At 30.6% G+C, this 18,319-nt stretch overlaps 2 protein-coding genes across 5 annotated transcripts; one reads left to right on the top strand and one right to left on the bottom strand.

Annotated features, from left to right (window-relative positions):
- The first annotated feature begins 7,669 nt into the window (after nucleotides 1-7,669).
- LOC113857533 (receptor-like protein kinase HERK 1) lies at nucleotides 7,670-11,283 on the top strand. 3 transcript variants are annotated; one of them, XM_027489531.1, is made up of 3 exons: nucleotides 7,670-7,734; nucleotides 8,178-8,241; nucleotides 8,363-11,283. In XM_027489531.1, the coding sequence occupies exon 3, from the start codon at nucleotides 8,467-8,469 to the stop codon at nucleotides 10,975-10,977; it is 2,511 nt and encodes an 836-aa protein (XP_027345332.1). In that variant the 5' UTR covers nucleotides 7,670-7,734; nucleotides 8,178-8,241; nucleotides 8,363-8,466; the 3' UTR covers nucleotides 10,978-11,283. The 3 variants fall into 3 exon arrangements, with proteins under 3 accessions (XP_027345332.1, XP_027345330.1, XP_027345331.1); XM_027489529.1 differs by having other exon boundaries at nucleotides 8,175-8,241; nucleotides 8,363-11,201; XM_027489530.1 differs by having other exon boundaries at nucleotides 7,676-7,925; nucleotides 8,175-8,241; nucleotides 8,363-11,201.
- A 1,700-nt stretch (nucleotides 11,284-12,983) lies between these two features.
- Nucleotides 12,984-13,708, bottom strand: LOC113857753 (histone H4). 2 transcript variants are annotated; one of them, XM_027489936.1, is made up of 2 exons: nucleotides 13,663-13,708; nucleotides 12,984-13,573 (listed from the first exon to the last, which is right to left on the bottom strand). In XM_027489936.1, exon 2 carries the CDS (start codon nucleotides 13,530-13,532, stop codon nucleotides 13,221-13,223), a length of 312 nt encoding a protein of 103 aa, XP_027345737.1. In that variant the 5' UTR covers nucleotides 13,533-13,573; nucleotides 13,663-13,708; the 3' UTR covers nucleotides 12,984-13,220. The 2 variants fall into 2 exon arrangements, with proteins under 2 accessions (XP_027345737.1, XP_027345738.1); XM_027489937.1 differs by lacking the exon at nucleotides 13,663-13,708 and having other exon boundaries at nucleotides 12,984-13,436; nucleotides 13,488-13,532.
- Nucleotides 13,709-18,319: the final 4,611 nt, after the last annotated feature.

Below are 18,319 nucleotides of genomic sequence, written 5' to 3'. Positions count from 1 at the left end.
AAAGAAAGATTTATTTGTGCTATTCCTTCCTTATTTGCAACAAAAGTTATAAAAAAACATAAAAAATAGACTAGGAGAACATATAGATTACAGAACACTAACTTTAGGACAATTACATGGTTTTATAATAGACACAGGAATAAAAATCTGTGAAGATATAAAATTACAAAATCAAATCAGGAAACAAGAAATAATAGGAAAAACAGAGTTAGGAAGCTTTTGTGCACAATATGGAATAGGACTTATACAAGCTCCTAGTAGGATAATTAGAAAAGCTTATAAGAGAAAAAAAAAATCAAAATCCTCCTAATTATCAAAAGAGATCGTATAAAAGAAATACCTATAAAAAATCATATAAAAAGAATACTCCTAAACAACAAAAGAATAATAACACTAATAACCAATTTAAAGGAAACTGTTGGAAGTGCGGTAAGTATGGACATCGTGCTGACAAATGTAGAGTTGAAAAGAAAATTAACTCTATTGAGAATGAAGTACTGAAACAAGTTCTTTATTCAGTTTTAATCAATTCAGAACCAAAACCAGAATTTTCAGATAAAGAATTTGAAGATGAAAATACACAAGAAAATGAAATTTATCAGTTAGATAATACCTCAGAAGAATCTGAGGAAGAACAAGAATTCTGTTTAGGATCAAGATTATGTGATTGTAATGATTATAAAATCCCACAACTAAATATGATAACCATATATCAAACTCAGCCCTTAATAATAATAATAGAAGGATTAGAAGAAGGACCTCTAAAAATAGAGTTCATTAAAAAAACTTAATGAATTTGTTACCAGGGAAGAACCAAAAGAAGTAGTAATAAAACCTATAGAAATGACAGAAGTACTCAATAGATTTAGAACTCCAAGAGTCCAAGTCAACAAGCAACTATAAAAGACTTACAAAAAGAAATAGTAAATTTAAAAACATAAATAAAAGAACTAAAAGAATATCAAAAAGATTTAGAAATAAGACTATTATCTTTAGAAGGAAGAGAAATATTAAGATCACAAGAAAATCAAACTAGCACATCAAATACAAAAGATCAACTAGACATATTTAATTTAGAATTATTAACATTAATTACTTCACATAAATGGTGGTGTGAAATTACATTAATAGTAGAACAAGAAAAATTCAATTTAGTAGCATTAATAGACTCAGGAACAGATGCAAATTGTATACAAGAAGGAGTAATACCCACAAATATTATGAAAAAAAACTACATAACAATTATCAGCAGTTGGAGGAAACAAGCTTAATATAAATTATAAGCTTTCAAAAGGAAAAATTTGTAAAAATAAAATATGTTTTACTACATCGTTCATATTAGTAAAAAACATAGGAAATAAAATAATCCTAGGAACTCCATTTTTAACATTATTATATCCGTGTGAAATCAATAGCACAGGAATTGTTAGTAAAGTAATAGCAAATAGAGAAATAAAATTTGAATTTTTACAACCACCAAAAATTAGATAATTAAATTTAGTACAAGAAGCATCAATAACTAGAATAAACCAAATAGAAAGAAAGATAAAACAAATTAATTTTATAAATAAAGAAATAGAATATAAAAGAATGAAGAACAATTAAAAAATTAAAAAATTATACAAGATTTTGAAAAAAGAATTACAAAAGAAATTTGTAATTTAAATCCTATAGCATTTCACCATAAAAAAAATATGAGATAGAATTACCATATGAAGAAGGATTTGATGAAACAAATATACCTACAAAAGCTAGACCAATACAAACGAACGAAGAACAATTAAAATTTTGTAAACAAGAATTACAAGAATATTTAGAAAAAGGATTAATTAGACCCTCAAAATCACCTTGGAGTTGTACTGGGTTCTATGTAAATAAAGCCTCAGAACAGGAAAAGGGAGCTCCAAGATTAGTAATAAATTATAAACCCTTTAATAAAGTATTAAAATGGATTAGGTACCCTATACCTAATAAACAAGATCTAATTAAAAGATTAATTAATGCTAATATATTTTCAAAATTTGATATGAAATCAGGATATTATCAAATATTTGTAAAAGAACAAGATAGGTACAAAACAACTTTTGTATTACTGTTTGGGCATTTTGAGTGGAATGTTATGCCCCAAGGACTAAAAAATGCTCCAAGTGAGTTCCAAGAAATTATGAATAATATATTTTATTCATATATGAATTTCTCAATAGTTTATTTAGATGATGTATTAATCAGCATATACAACATTTAAATAAATTTATAGAGTTAATTAAACAAAATGGATTATGTGTATCAGCCAAGAAAATAAAAATCTTTCAAGATAAAATTAGATTTTTAGGATTTAATATTTATCAAGGTACAATAACACCAATACAAAGGTTTATAGAATTTGCTGATAAATTTTCAGACTAATTAAAAGACAAAACTTAGTTACAAAGATTTTTAGGATGTTTAAATTATATAGCAGATTTTCTGCCAAATATTAGAACAATATGTGCTCCTTTATATAAATGTCTTAGAAAAAATTCCCAACCATGGAATGAAGAAATGACTACAATAGTTCAGCAAGTAAAAATATTAGTCAAGAGTCTCACTTGTTTGGGAATACCAGATCTTTCAGCCCATTTGATTGTAGAAACAGATACCTCAGATCTAGGATATGGGGGAATTTTTAAACAAAATTTACCAGAATCCATAATAGAACAAGTTATAAGATATTATTCGGAAATATGGCATCCTGCACAACAAAAATATTCTACTGTCAAAAAAGAAATTTTAAGCATTCTTTTATGCATTCAAAAATTTCAAGATGATTTATTTAACAAAAAATTTTTAGTAAGAACTAACTGTAAAGTAGCCCCTTCTGTTTTACAAAAAGATGTTCAAAACTTAGTTTCAAAATATATTTTCGCCAGATAACAAGCATTATTATCTAACTTTGATTTTGAAATACAACATATTAAAGGAGAAAATAACTTTTTATCAGATTATTTAACAAGAGAATTTTTACAGGAAAAATGTCAAAAATGACCAGTGCCGACTATGCCTTACCAAAAAAGAGTAAACAAGAAATACCAAAAAATCCTACTAGAGATAAAGGTAAAAAGCCAATGACTTGTTTACATGTATTACAAAATAAAGCTCAGATCCAATCACCAGCATTAACCAAACAATATACAGTTTTAGCCAAACTAGGTCAAAACTCCCAGACAAGGTCAAAACTCCCAGACAGCTACCCAAACCAGAAAATTACCATCATGGGCATAATCTACTTACAAAAAACCCACAATAACTGATAAGACCCCAAAATACTTTGAAAACCATATGGTCTCCCAATAATGGAAATAGAAGCAGAATGGTTTAAATTGAACCGTTCTGAAATAACAAAAAGAATTTTTCCTCAAGATTGTCATGTGGTTTCATCATCATCAGAACAAAAAAGAGAATTTTATGAGTTAATCCTTATTGATTCAAAATCAATAGAATTAACACATAAAAGGAATGAGAAAAAAGAAATCATTTTTTCAAAATTCAAAATTTGTCAGATACTCACTCCAAAAGAGTGGGGACAACATTTGTACTGTTACCAAAAGTTTACAATAGAATATCAGCTTCCACAATATAATTATTTTGATTATATAAAAGCATGGGAGAAATTTCTATTTCTTCGACCAGACACTTATTCCTGGTTCATTTGGTTTAGGAAAGGGATCTCTTTATACTTTCCAAAATGGTTCTCAGCTTGGTTCCACAATTTCGGACCAGTTAATCAGATTTTACCAGAAAGAGCCCAGATTGCCTTAGCACACTTTAAAGAAAAAACTAAATTTCAAGAACCATATAAATTCATCTGTTTTATAGCCTCACAGGATATTTCTTGGATCATGATGTGACAGTTTGATTCTGCCAAATTAGAATATGATTCATCTATACAGTTATTGATTAGGACCATAAAAGTTAAGTGGTGGGTTAATTTTGATTTAGATTTACTCACTATCGAAAGGATTGTACAATGGATACAAAATAATATTCAACATCCTCCTCTAAGTGAGAATGTGATAAAGGATAAACAAAAGCAAGTCTTTTTACAACAAAAAGCAAGATTTCTAGCTAGTTTAAGTACAGCTGAAAGTGAAGAAAAATTCAAGAAAATCATTGAAATCATATCTCCAGAGGTTACCAGTATATCCTCTGACAAAGATAACAGGAGAAGTCTTAGTCCAGCCGGAGATGATGATTACGGATATTTTGATAATAAAGATGACTGCTATGGAATCTCTCTATAGCAACAAAAAGACAATAGGAGCAAAAGAAGAATTGACAAAAAGAAAAAAAAAGACTTGACAAAAGAAGAAATTATTTGGCAAAAGAAGACAGAAGACTTGACAAAAGTAAAAGAAGAATTGACATAAAGAAAAAAAAGACTTGATAAAAAAAGAAATTATTTGACAAAAGAAGACAAAAGACTCGACATAAAAAAAAAAAGTGACAAAAGAAGAAATTATTATTTGGAGGAATTTTAGAATAGTAAATTCTCTTCCTATAAATTGTAAGTTTCGCTCTATTTGAGAGTATAAGCAAAAATACCAACTTCTATAGCCTTAAGAAAACCTTTCATTGTAAGAATTCAATTTCTTTCTTAAAGGATTTATAAGAAAGTGTAACAACAATATTGTAAGTTTTATCCATTTTTCAATATATTCATACATTCATCATGCTTTCTTTTATTTTAAAATCAGAAATGTATAGTTAATAACGTATAAGTATCACTCCACTTAACGTAGTACTTCAATGGTTTTTAAATTGAGTTGTAACTTTATGACTCGATTGACTTTATCAAATTGAAAAATGATATCTTTATCGGTTGATTTTAAATAAGATCTCTTGAGCTTCATTCTAAACACTCTCTCGCCATATTGGATCCAACTCAAATTAAAATCTTATTACGACTCTAAGTCAAAATTCACTGCCTAAATAAAAACAAGTGCGATAATTTCATGACTGAGGAGTCTTTGTTTGTTACCATATATGGGTAGTTTAATCCTTGTTCTGCTCTGCGAAGACAATATGCTTTGTTTTTTCATACGTTAAATAAAAAAGTAATATTAATCATTCAAATTAAACGTGATGTGATTCTTAACGAGATGTCAACGACATCAAGTGATAGTGAAAAAAATTCGTCGCGGCTAAAATCAAATTTAAGTAGTTTATCACAAGTTAACTTTTATGTTTTTTTAATGAAAAAAGATTACATGATAAAAAAAATCTAGATTATTTCTCAAATTCATCGGAGAATGATTGTTGTAAATTTATAAACATGTTTTAAAATATTCAATAAAAAATTTATGTTATGCTCAAATATTTTACACCAACACTTCCGTGTGTTTTAAAATTTGTAAGTGAATTTGAGTTAAGCAATTGAAATGCATTAACTACTGTAATTTTTTAAAAAATTTTAAATTTACTTTTAAGAGTTTATCTCTTAAATTTATAGTTATTAATACATTAATATTTAATTAATTTTTTTGACACTATCTAATAAAAATATTTAAATTTATTAATTTTATTATTATTTTGATGTATATAATTAATACATTATTATTTTATTAATTTAATTTACATCTAACAGGTTATAATTTATTACTTTATTAACTGTTAGATATAAATTAAATAAAAAATTCATATTAAATATAAATTTTTTTAGATTTACCCGTATAAGAAGATCCTTTCTCTTTAAAAAAAAGTGTAAAATAATATTTGTACATTTCACATTACTAGTATAAATTAAATTCACTTGTACTAGTGTACCAAAAAATTAATTAATATACAGGCGTAAAAGTCTTCTTCATGAACTAATGAACATCGACGGACACGTGAGAGTTTAAATATAAATTGTTGAATGTCAACAAATAAACAACAGAGATAACCATTTGGTTTGCAGGTAAAACCAACAAGTCAGCATTTGCCAGCCAAAATATTTTTCAGAAAGTTTACTCGGCTATCCTTTTTCCCTTTTCTTTTTGAATATTTTTTAATTAATTTGAAAGGTAAGATGTCAGCTATTAAATATTTTTTGTTAGACTTTATTTTAGTAAAATATTAATTACTTAAAAAACAAATACTTAGATTAAATTAGTCTTCAGAGCTTTAAGCCGTACATAAAAAAATTGAATTATACCACATATGTTTACATAATAGAATGTGATTATCAACTTGTTTGGCTATATTGCCATTTAAAATAAAAACATTTAATAAATCTTAACTACAAGATTTTCACTCTACTTTTTTTATTTTTAAAGATTTAAAATTAAAAAATTATCACTTTCTATATACATTTAAAATTATGAATTAAAAAATAAATACTAATTTTATAACTAAAAATAAAAGTATAAAATAAAATAAACGATCTATTTATCTCTAAGAAAAAGAAAAAAGAGAGCATGTTTTATTTTTTTTAAAAGAAACCAAACATACTTAAAATATCTATTTAAACAAAAATTAAAACAATTCACAATATGGATTCCGGATCGCCAGAGAAATGGTAGTGGAAACCGCATGTGTCATACGACTCATGCCACCCATATGGCGTTTTGTTGTCACTTTTCAATTCCCAATTCTTGTCTGTTTTTCTACCATCTATCATGAGAAATGCTGCTGACACATATTTTTAATATTTATTAAAATTTACAAAATTTACCTAATTCATTTTTAATTTAGTATATATTTATAATTCTATAATCATAAATTTTGATTAATAATTAAAAATGGAGTAAAACAATATTTTATTCACGCTCCTCTTCATTGCTTTGCTTGCAACTGAGCTGAGCAAGTAGCATGCTTACACCAGCACGCATGCTTCAGGGACGCGCCCCATTATTATTATTATTATTATTAATCGTATTCACATATTTTTTATTATTCTTCTCTTGATAGTTACTTTCACCCTTTAGTTAAGTTTTGATTTGAACAAAATTCTTAAAAGAAAGAAAACTAGTGTTTTGATTCCACGTGACGATTGCTCACCTCATAACTTCTAGTTGCTGGCCACGACCACATTTTCCAACTCTCATACGCATTCTACTACCTCCTTCAATTTTATTTTCTATTATTTATTTATTTATTACGTGATGATTGTGGTTAGAAAAAATATATATTTTTTTAAAAAAATTATAATCGAATATATGAATTAATTAATGTAAATACAACTGTATTAACAGGCGAAGGAATTAAATAATTTAAATCATTATTAAAAGATGTGCAGTTCGAGTAATACTGTTTTTTAAGAAAGATACCTGAAACAACGATTAAAAAATCCGTTTTATTTTGTTCTACCGATGACGATTATTTCCTAAAATATTCCTTTTTAAAATTTGAGTAATTTCATATTCTTAATGGTGATTAAGAAAACTTCAGTTTTACGATATTTGATTGCACTTGATTTGATTTCATTTGTCAGTTTCTCTCAGTTTCCTTCATCTAGTGGCGTGTACATGTTGTTTACTCTTCAGCTCAAGCTTTTCATTTTCTGGCTTACCATTATTTTTTAGCCATCGTAAAATATTTTGTTAGTTGTGGGTCGTTAATAATAGTAACTTGAGTATGAAATTGGAAAAGATCAACATAAAATAAAAAATTTGAAAAATATAAATAAAAGTACGTCTTTACCAACCTTTTTCGGTTCATTGATACTTAGTGGCAGCAAAAGCGAGCCCACAAGCATACGGTGTTATTATGGCAATGGTATAAGCATTCACCTGTTACCCTGCTTCTCAATATCATTACATAACAGTTTCATTAACTCTTCTTTTTATTTCTTATCGGCGAGTTACCAACTCACCTGTCTTAATTTATTTCCTTTTATTATTTTTTATTTTTTTATTTTCCCCGAGAAACATGAGATTCGGTTTACCATGTTTCACTTCAAAAACCAGGTAAGCACTTTGAAGCTTAAGCCGGTGTTTGAATTTCAATATTGTACAAACCCTTTTGACATTGTTTCAGTCTTCTCTCTCTCTTTCTTTTTAATAAATAAATAAAAGTAGTGCATAAAAGAATATAGGACTACATCGATTGTTAAGGTTGTCATCAGTTTATACCTTGTCCTGTGCTAGATTCGTGCTGAATATGCGTTTTGATCTTCTCATTTCATCACTTGCATTGAATTCTTTCAAATATTACAGAAGGGTATTCCAGATTTGTCTTCTGCTCTCTGGTTCAGGTGGAGTTCTGAAGGTTTTATATTAAAAGGTGCAATCTTTGGTCTTCGTTTCTTATTTTGTTCTTTGTTCTTTATGTGTTTTTCACCTCTTTGGTTTTGTGATTGACAAGTAAAATTTCATTGCCTTTTATTTTCTCTTGCATGTACCAGTGCTTTTCCTTGGATAAGATTACAAGGCAGCGAGGAAGAAATTTAGAGGGAGAAAAAGATAACACATTGTTATCATCAGTAGCTTTCTTTGAACAGATAAAGACATGTGGGATTGCAGAGAATTTGGTTTATTTATCTGTGCTTTATTGATCTTGCCCTTGGTATGTTTTTCTGCCAACTTTGTTCCTCAAGACAATTACCTAATAAACTGTGGAGCACCTTCCAATACTTCTATAGATAGCCGCAATTTCACTGCTGATAGTTTCTACAATAATTTCCTTTCCACTCAACACGATATTCTTGCCAACACCTCCTTAAAATCAATTACTTCCTCCGATGATTCACCCCTCTATCAAACGGCAAGAATTTTCACTGCACCCTCAAAGTATACTTTCCCTATTAACAAAAAGGGGAGGCATTGGATCCGTCTTTATTTCTTTCCATTTGCATATGAAAAATACAATTTGAGTGCTGCAAATTTTGCGGTTACCACCCAAAACAGTATTCTTCTCAGTAACTTCAGTGTGCAGAAAAATCCTGTTATGAAGGAGTACTCTCTAAATGTGACCTCAGACACCCTTGTAATGACATTTATCCCTTCTAGCAGTTCCACTGCTTTCGTGAATGCCATTGAAGTTGTTTCAGTCCCTGATGACCTTATTGCTGATGATGCTACCACCTTAAATCCACCAGGAAGCTACTCTGGCTTGTTGACACAGGCACTGGAGACAGTTTTCAGGGTTAACATGGGTGGTCCAACTGTCTCCTCCAGCAACGACACACTTCAACGAACTTGGATTCCGGATGAAAGATTCCTTATACAACCTAACTTAGCCAATAATTTTTCAAACGTCGCTGCTGTTAAATATGTAAAGGGTGGGCCAACAGAAAACATTGCTCCACCTTCTGTCTATGGCACTCTAACACAGATGAATTCGATCAATGATCCTCGTAGTAATTTCAATGTGACTTGGCAGTTTGATGTGGAACCTCAATTTCAGTACCTTATTCGGCTTCACTTCTGTGATATCATCAGTAAAGGTCTCAATGCACTCTACTTCAATGTTTACATTAACTCCTTGTGGGCTTCTAAGGATCTTGATCTCAGTATGGTAAATAATAATGTTTTGGCTACTCCATATTATCTGGATTTGATTACAGCTCCCTCTGTTAGCAATAAAATTTTTGTAAGTATTGGCCCTTCTGCTCTGAATACAGATTATCCTAATGCTATTTTGAATGGGTTGGAGATCATGAAAATAAACAACTCTATGAGCAGTCTTAGTGAGTCAATTACTGTGCCTGTGACTAGTACTACTGGTTCAAGTTCTAAGAAAGTTGGCATGATATTGGGTGTGAGTATTGGAGCATTTAGTGCAGTGGTCTTAGTTGGAATTTTGTTTCTACTATGCAAGAAAAGAAGACGTTTAGAAAGACAAGGGCATTCGAAAACATGGATTCCCTTATCAATCAATGATGGAACTTCTCACACCATGGGGAGTAAATACTCTAATGGCACAACAGCAAGTGCTGCTTCAAACTTTGGGTACCGCATCCCTTTCATTGCGGTTCAGGAGGCTACAAACAGTTTTGATGAGAGTTGGGTTATTGGCATTGGTGGTTTTGGTAAAGTATACAAGGGGATGTTAAATGATGGCACTAATGTTGCCGTTAAGAGGGGGAATCCACGGTCCCAACAAGGTCTTGCAGAGTTCAGAACTGAAATTGATATGTTGTCTCAGTTTCGCCATCGCCATCTTGTATCATTGATTGGGTATTGTGATGAAAAGAATGAAATGATCTTGATATATGAATATATGGAGAAGGGAACTCTCAAGAGTCATTTGTATGGTGCAGGTCTCCCAAACTTAAGTTGGAAAGAGAGACTTGAGATATGCATTGGAGCAGCTAGAGGACTGCATTACCTTCATACTGGCTATGCTAAACCGGTTATACACCGAGATGTGAAATCTGCAAATATCCTGCTTGATGAGAACCTCATGGCAAAAGTTGCTGATTTTGGGCTGTCAAAGACCGGGCCTGAAATTGATCAGACGCATGTGAGCACAGCTGTCAAAGGGAGTTTTGGGTATCTTGATCCTGAGTATTTCAGGAGACAACAGCTAACAGAAAAGTCAGACGTGTATTCGTTTGGAGTAGTTCTGTTTGAGGTTCTTTGTGCAAGACCTGTAATTGATCCTTCACTTCCTAGAGAAAGGGTGAACTTGGCAGAATGGACTATGAAATGGCAGAAAAGAGGGCAATTGGAACAAATAATAGATCCAACACTTGCAGGGAAAATAAGACCGGATTCTCTTAGGAAGTTTGGAGAAACTGCTGAAAAATGCTTGGCTGACTTTGGTGTTGACAGACCTTCTATGGGAGATGTCTTGTGGAATTTGGAGTATGCTCTCCAACTTCAAGAGGCTGTTGTTCAAGGTGATCCTGAAGAAAACAGTACCAATATGATTGGTGACCTCTCTCCACAGGTTAACAACTTCAACCATGAAGTAAGTGTTTCTGCTGTACAATTAGAAGCTACTAGTCTGGATGATCTTTCTGGTGTATCTATGAGTAAGGTATTCTCACAACTGGTGAAGTCTGAAGGGAGGTGATTTGAACATTATATCTTCTAAATTCTGCTTTGCATTACTCTTCTTTTATTTATTGTTTCAATGGTTTGTCTTTAAACGGTAGTTTTCTGCTCCCTCACAGAGGATTAAGGCACTTCATAGACTTGTAAAGAAAGCAAAGTTAATGAAACATGCTTGCTTAGTTGTAGCCCAACAATACGCTTACTTGTTTAATATCTGATTTGAGATTTGGGTTGGATTTTCTTGAAAAATGAATGCAAGTTGTGTAAATATGTTTTTTATGAACCTCTCCTCTCTTAATCAGAGAATCTGAATCTAAAATTTGGCCATGATCTTATGCTGGACTGCCAAATAGGGATGGAATGTTCTTTTAACAAGATAAGTGACAACACAGTTTATCTTGAGCCAATTGCTGAGCATGCTGTAATTCGTTATTGTTTGCATGATTTGTTTTATATGCTTCCAAATATGGTTACAAAAAGTTGTGTTCGTATTATGCTCATGTATCGTATCAATTTTCTGACTTCTGAGACATTTCAAGGTGAGAATGAAAAATTTAACTTATTTGATTAAGCACAAGTTGTTATTCAGCCCCGACCCTTGGTTCTTCATTCCTGTTATTCAAGTATTATAAGGGGATCTGAGCTTCAGAATTTTTACAATGGTTAAGACCTGAAAACTAATTTCCGAATTTTCAAAATCTAAAGATACAATTGTCATAACCATACGTATCAAAATTGGACCAAATTGACTGATTCGACCCGATAAATCGAGAATCGGTCAGGTAACTGGTTCAGTCAGTTTGAAAAATCGGTGCTATAAAAACTATTGAAATAAGTCAAGAATCAATGAAAACTCAACTAAGAACAATACCAAAGAAATCAATTTGAATTGATCAGTTTAAAAACTATATATTTTTTTTAATAATTTTGTTTATTTTATATTATTTTTTACATAAAAATTCATACATGTTATTTTTATATAACTTCATCACATTTAACCATTTATTATAATTTTTATCTTTAAAACATGATATTATTTTATGCTATTTTAAAATTTTAATTAGCTTGATTTTTTTATAATCTCATTAATTTATTACTTCATGTTATATAATATTAAAACAAATATTTTTTTTATTATCAATTCACCTGTAGTTCAACCATAATAAAACTAATATAATATAAATCAGTAAATCACTAACCATGCTAACACGTACCATATTTCAGGTTTTATTTTACTATTAGAAAGTAAATTACATAACGGTGACGTGTTGATTGTGTATATACTTTTTTTTTTGGCATTTACTTCAGCAGATGCAGCCAAGCCTAAAATGAAACTCAGCACATACTTACAATACCATCCCATGCAATCAATCAATCAATCAGGAAGGTTCCATTCAATAATGGTACTCACAATAATTGAAGTTGAAGAACCCTCCCCACTGGCTTCACAGGACAAATTCGTCACCAAATAGCAGAGGCATGTATCCGTTGGTCATTCGTCAGCAAAGACACAAAAAAAGCCTCCCAAAGATAAGTAGACACCAACAAAGGGTCTAACCTGGACCAAATGCATTTGATGACAAGAACCATATCCTGGCCCTTAATAATATTTATAAATATCACTGCGGAAGCAATGGCGAAAAGGATTTTGATCCCTAATACCATCAAGGCGCCTCTCAGTGATAGATGTTGCACGCAGAAACGGGCGTGAGCCCATATATGAAGTGGTACTCGAGAATGGACCCAATTGTGCTTCAAGAACACAAGATTAACACACGTCACCTATTCATCGCCCAGCGACAACATAAAATCCAAAAACTATAATCGGACTGAAAAACCAACTTAGAGAGCTTCTAGAAGACGTGATTCACAACCTATTATTACAAGGTCGTTGAAACATGTTGAGTATAAGGCCAGTGTTATAGGTTGCTTCGTGCACAAAATTCATAAAAATACAAAAGATACAAATCTACGATCCTTGCTGCAGTACAAAATAAGTACTAAATAGTTCTAAGCAAAATTAAATGTCCTAAGTTAAGCTAAATTAAAGCAATAAAGAAAATGAGCAGATAAGCACGTGGTTCAAACATTTGCATTACATAATCATTAGATTACATACTCGCAAGCCAAATCAGATTGAATTGCTCACTAAACCTAAAGATTAAATCGTTGCTATTTTTCATTATTTTTTGGAAGCAAGGCCTATTCTAATCCACATAAACTAATAGAACCAACAAATCAAATCTAACAAAGCAGAAAACCCTAGCCTCCAAATCCGTACAGAGTCCTTCCCTGTCTCTTGAGCGCATAAACGACATCCATAGCCGTAACAGTCTTTCTTCTGGCGTGCTCAGTGTATGTGACAGCGTCGCGAATCACGTTCTCTAGAAAGATCTTGAGGACTCCACGGGTTTCTTCGTAGATAAGGCCACTGATACGCTTCACGCCACCCCTACGAGCCAGACGCCGAATCGCTGGCTTAGTGATACCTTGAATGTTATCGCGCAACACCTTACGGTGCCGTTTTGCTCCTCCCTTTCCCAAACCCTTGCCTCCTTTTCCACGGCCAGACATCTTGTTTAACGAATTCTTTAACAGTACACACAAATCACAATCTGCATGTTCAAGCACAAACCAATTAGAACAACAATTAAATTAAACTAAACCGGATTAAGCACGAGATTAAGAAAATAGGTGTGATTACCTTGAGAGAGGAAGAGAAGCTATGATAAGATATGGAATTTTTGCGGTGGGGATTGAGTGAATGGAGATTTTGGTTGAATTTATACGCGGTGTTGGGGATTTGACCCTAGTGCGTGGATCCGTGAGATGGGTTTGTCCGAGGCGTTATGGGCCGTTGATGGATTGTTAACGTACGGTTTAGATGTGATATAACATTGAGTGCGGATCGATGACGTGGATGGGAAGGGTTTAAGGACAGAGCTGTCATTTTGATTGTACTGTTTGAAAAAAACTGCGTAGTGTGGCTCGTGGCTTTGGCGCCTTTCTCAATATGCACTTTGGACCCGCGCATGCTATCCCCGGCCGGGTAATTATCTGAAATTCAAACTTTCTAATCACAATAATACTAAAATTTAAAGTCTAATTAAGATAAAATTAAAATTCATATGTATCTTTTTATAAAGAAAGCAAAGTTTAGCGGGCTTACATATTATTTTTCTTAAAAATTAATATTTTTATCTTTAAATTAATATTAAATTATCATATAAAAATTAATATCCACAGTTAATCTTTCTTTTATCTCATTATTTATTTATTTATTCTTCTTTTTTATTATAATAAAGCATAATAAAAAATTGCTCCGTAATAAAGAAAATAACATTCCTTTTTTTTAGTAATGAAAATAAGATTCTTCTTTACCTGTGAGCTTAATCCCACCGTGGGCCGGTGCTATGAACAATAGTGGCCTATGAACAAAAATCTGGTGAAAATGGGCTGTTATCTACTTCCCTAGTCCTGTCTATAAGTGATTTGGAAGCCATAATACTAATTGATATTCATCCTATAGGAAAGTTTTACCTGCGGTCTGGTCTCTCTCCATGGCTCTAACTAAAATGAAAAAATTAATATTCGTGTTGGGCTGGGTGGTGCTACTTGCACCGCATAAATATATGAAAAAAATAATATTATTAGTCTCTGAATTCATTTACAAAAATATAATAAATTATTTATAAATATTTAAAATCTGTACAAATTAATGGTAAGAATATTCGCTAGAGAAAGAAGAGGCTTCCAAAGTTCTAATTAGTGGTAATAGTAAGACTACTAGGCACGTGGTTGTAATATTAGAATAATTACTATATATCACTTTCATGCTTCTTTCTTAGGCAAGTTTTGTGCCTAAACAGTGGCATAGTAGTAGTAGGATTGCTTTTGGAAGCGGCCCCCTCGTCCCATGGTCTTTTTCAGTGTTACCAACTCGAATCATCATCATTAAGAAAAGCCCTTTCCAAGATTATGGTTATGGGTGTTGAATTCATAGCTAATAGCTCCATGGCCAAAAAATAAAGCCTCGTAGCTCAGTATTTTGGCATCCATTATCCATGTAATATGTATTTATTTATCTATTTCCAGTTGAGGAGTGGGGTTCCCGCACCAACAATGTGGAGCTGCGCCCAACACAAGAGGAAGGTACGAAGGATCTTTATTTTAAGCTTTTTTTTCACAAGTTTATCTAGAGAAAAATAAAAGAAAAATAGGATACCTATTAGGATACCTATTTTTATTTGAGAATTTTTAAAAATAAAAGATTTTTTAAAAAAATTAAGAGTTTTTAAAATTTTATTATTAAGTAAAGAAAAAATTTTATCACCATTTTCTGTTTTTTTTTTTTCTAAACCCTTAAATAAAGTCTAAATAATTCGTGGAGTGATGTAATGCCACTAGCTCCAATTTCTTAGACTCGGATTCAGTGCAGTCAAGAACTGCACTATGCGTTTAGGTAAAATTTTGTATTTTTGTTTAAACGAAAATATATTGATTCAAACAAAAATATAAAATAATATAACTGTATGGCGTAGTTACAACACTGAATTCAAATCTAAATTTTTTATCAACATTGCCTTTGTATACATACTCACCCAAAAAAATCACTAATAGTTTTTTTTATATATATTTGCTAGGGGTATAGACTCAGCTTGATAGAAAATTTAATTTTTTTAATTTAAAATTATGAATCTGTGTTATTAATATGATAATTATACTGATAAACATTTGATATATAAATTTAGATGTATATCATTCTTACTTCGTGTTATCAGTATATATTTTATTATTATTATAAAATTATAATGTTTATATATTAATAGTCTAAATTTTATCAAAAAATTTACTCCTATGAATTTTTTTTGTTACATTCTGAGAGTTAACTAAAGGGCAAGCAGTTAAACCTTTTTTGTTTAAAAGTTAAAAATTTAATTTTCTATCTTTTAATGAGAAGCGTGTATCTTGATAAAAACATGTAATTAAAATTAATTTTTATATTTATTTTAATCAAACATTTGGTAAAAATAATTAATTAAAATTATTTATATTCAACTTTAAATTAAATACACACACAGTAAAGAGTACTTTCTAATTTTGGTATTGTGATTGACTAACTCTTTAATTAACAGTTAAGTTTTCATCCCCATATTAGTAAAAAAATTATATATATTGAGAATGTAAAGATTTTTTATATTGTTATCTAATTGTAGATTATCATGTAACAAAAATTCTTAATTTTTCTGATAATTAAATATTATTGTAGTAACTTATTTACATATATAAAATTATTTTCACTGTAATTTTATAATCGCGTCTCAATTAACAGTTTGACAGAAAGGGAGAAACTTCAGCTTCAATAGTAAGTGCATCAAGAAGCTACGTTATGCCATGGATGTAAATGAAATATTAGACAAATAGGCTCAAACTCTTTAAAATATGTCTTATAAATGGAAATTAACATAATGGAAACAAAAAACATAACAAAATTTATAAATCGTGTATGAAATGTAGATACAAAATGAATGATAATTGGAAGGACTCGAGCTCCTTCTTGCTATTCACAATCCCAAATCATTGTCATTCCAGATTAAGGCAGTTAAGGAGGGAATGACATGAATCTTGGGGAAAGTTCATCTTCTTTTGTTAAAACCAAATAAATGAATAGCATGTCTTTTTACTCTTATTCCTTGTCTTTCAATTATATTTTATTAGTAATGATTTTCTTTTGTATTCTTTTTTTAATCTCTCAAACAAACTTAATAGGACACATTTTCATTTCAGTACTAACACATTTATCTATCCAAGTAGCCCAAAAAAGATATTAAGAAGCAAACAAAAGAGTGAAAAGACCCATAATTTTGGATATCTCTTTTATAATTCTTGTTTGTATTTTGTGGGTATTAAAACGCCGCTCATATACCTAGTGGCTAACACACCGCCGGATGACAAATATGATAGGGTTGTCATCTTTTCCACTTTTGAATGTTACCCTAAAAATTATAGCATTTAGCTCAATTTGAGAGAAGCATGGATTCAATCATACTAGAGAGTATATAATATAATCTCGTATCAATCCTCAAATCACAACTTGTTGGCTAAAGCGTACGAGTCCCTAATTTATGACTAGTGAAAAGTAGAAAACAGCTGATTATGCATTCTTAAATTAATCAGTCTACAACAGGTAGACCAATCGATTTCAAATATTTTCGGAAGCTTAAGATTGTTAAAAAGTTTGTGTAATGATTTACACGTCAATATGTTTACACTTTTGGTCCACACCTAATTATTTAGCTAAAAATAATAAGAGAGACTATGTGAAGTATATTCGATCGTCTTCTTTATTATATAGATAAAAGTGTAAGAATGCAAAAAGATAAAGAGTAAATATCATCAGCTGAAAAGATCTTTGGACACGTTGAAGTGGAATAGGGCTTAAATTATTCCCTCAAAGTTATACTTTAAGTGTGCCCTACCAATTAAAGGTTCAACGATCAATTTAAAATGATTGATGAATTCATCTACTTGTAGCATATCTCTACATATGATTTACATATATTGAAAATGGAAAATTATAACTTATTTGTGGTCATATTAATAAAAACTTACCACTTTTAACTAAATGTAAATGGTGTGATTTTAAGTGGTATGTTATAAGTATTTGTCCACGTAATATTGTTAATGTTTTATTTGACGTGCATTAAAATTAATGATCCATGTTTATTAGCAAAACAATAAGCTTATAATGTAAAAGAACAGAAAGATCATTACAAAAAAATTTGAACTCCAAAATCATTTTTCTTGTTTGTTGAAGTTTCTTAAAGGTGATCGATTTCATACCATAATCAGTACAAAATTTGATGTGTTCAATTTGTCACATATTAAATTTGTAGAAGTTATATATTGATACTTTCATGTCAGAAGGTTTTTTTTTCCTTCCATAAAAATTGAGTCGATAATGAGCTTAGAAAAAATCGAACTTGACTTTAAAATATCCAAAGCTTGTTGATTGAAATTTTGAAATGGCTCTGTATAGGTTTATTAATTTTTTTGCAATTATTTTTGAGAATCTGCTTTGGGGTCCCTGGTAATCCAAAGACATTATTGAACATTGAAGTTCTGCTTGACAAGCTAATAATGATCTTGGACTTTCGGCACTTCATTACAGAAAAGTGAAATGTAGCAGAGATAACTTCAAATTAAATGTTTATCTTCTCGTGATATCTTCTTGTGACTTTTGGGATTGCTCCTCGCCGTTTTTAGAATAATCCCACTGATGTTCTTGGATTTGCCATTAATATCTACCCTCTTTGACCTTAAATAACACGAAGCATTATCACGACAAGACTTGATTTTGA

Source organism: Abrus precatorius, unplaced genomic scaffold (genome assembly GCF_003935025.1).
Source record: "Abrus precatorius isolate BTA unplaced genomic scaffold, Abrus_2018 Scaffold2, whole genome shotgun sequence".
Lineage (NCBI taxonomy): Eukaryota > Viridiplantae > Streptophyta > Magnoliopsida > Fabales > Fabaceae > Abrus > Abrus precatorius.
The sequence above is the reverse complement of the archived record's forward strand: the minus strand, read 5'-3'. Positions and strand labels throughout refer to the sequence as shown.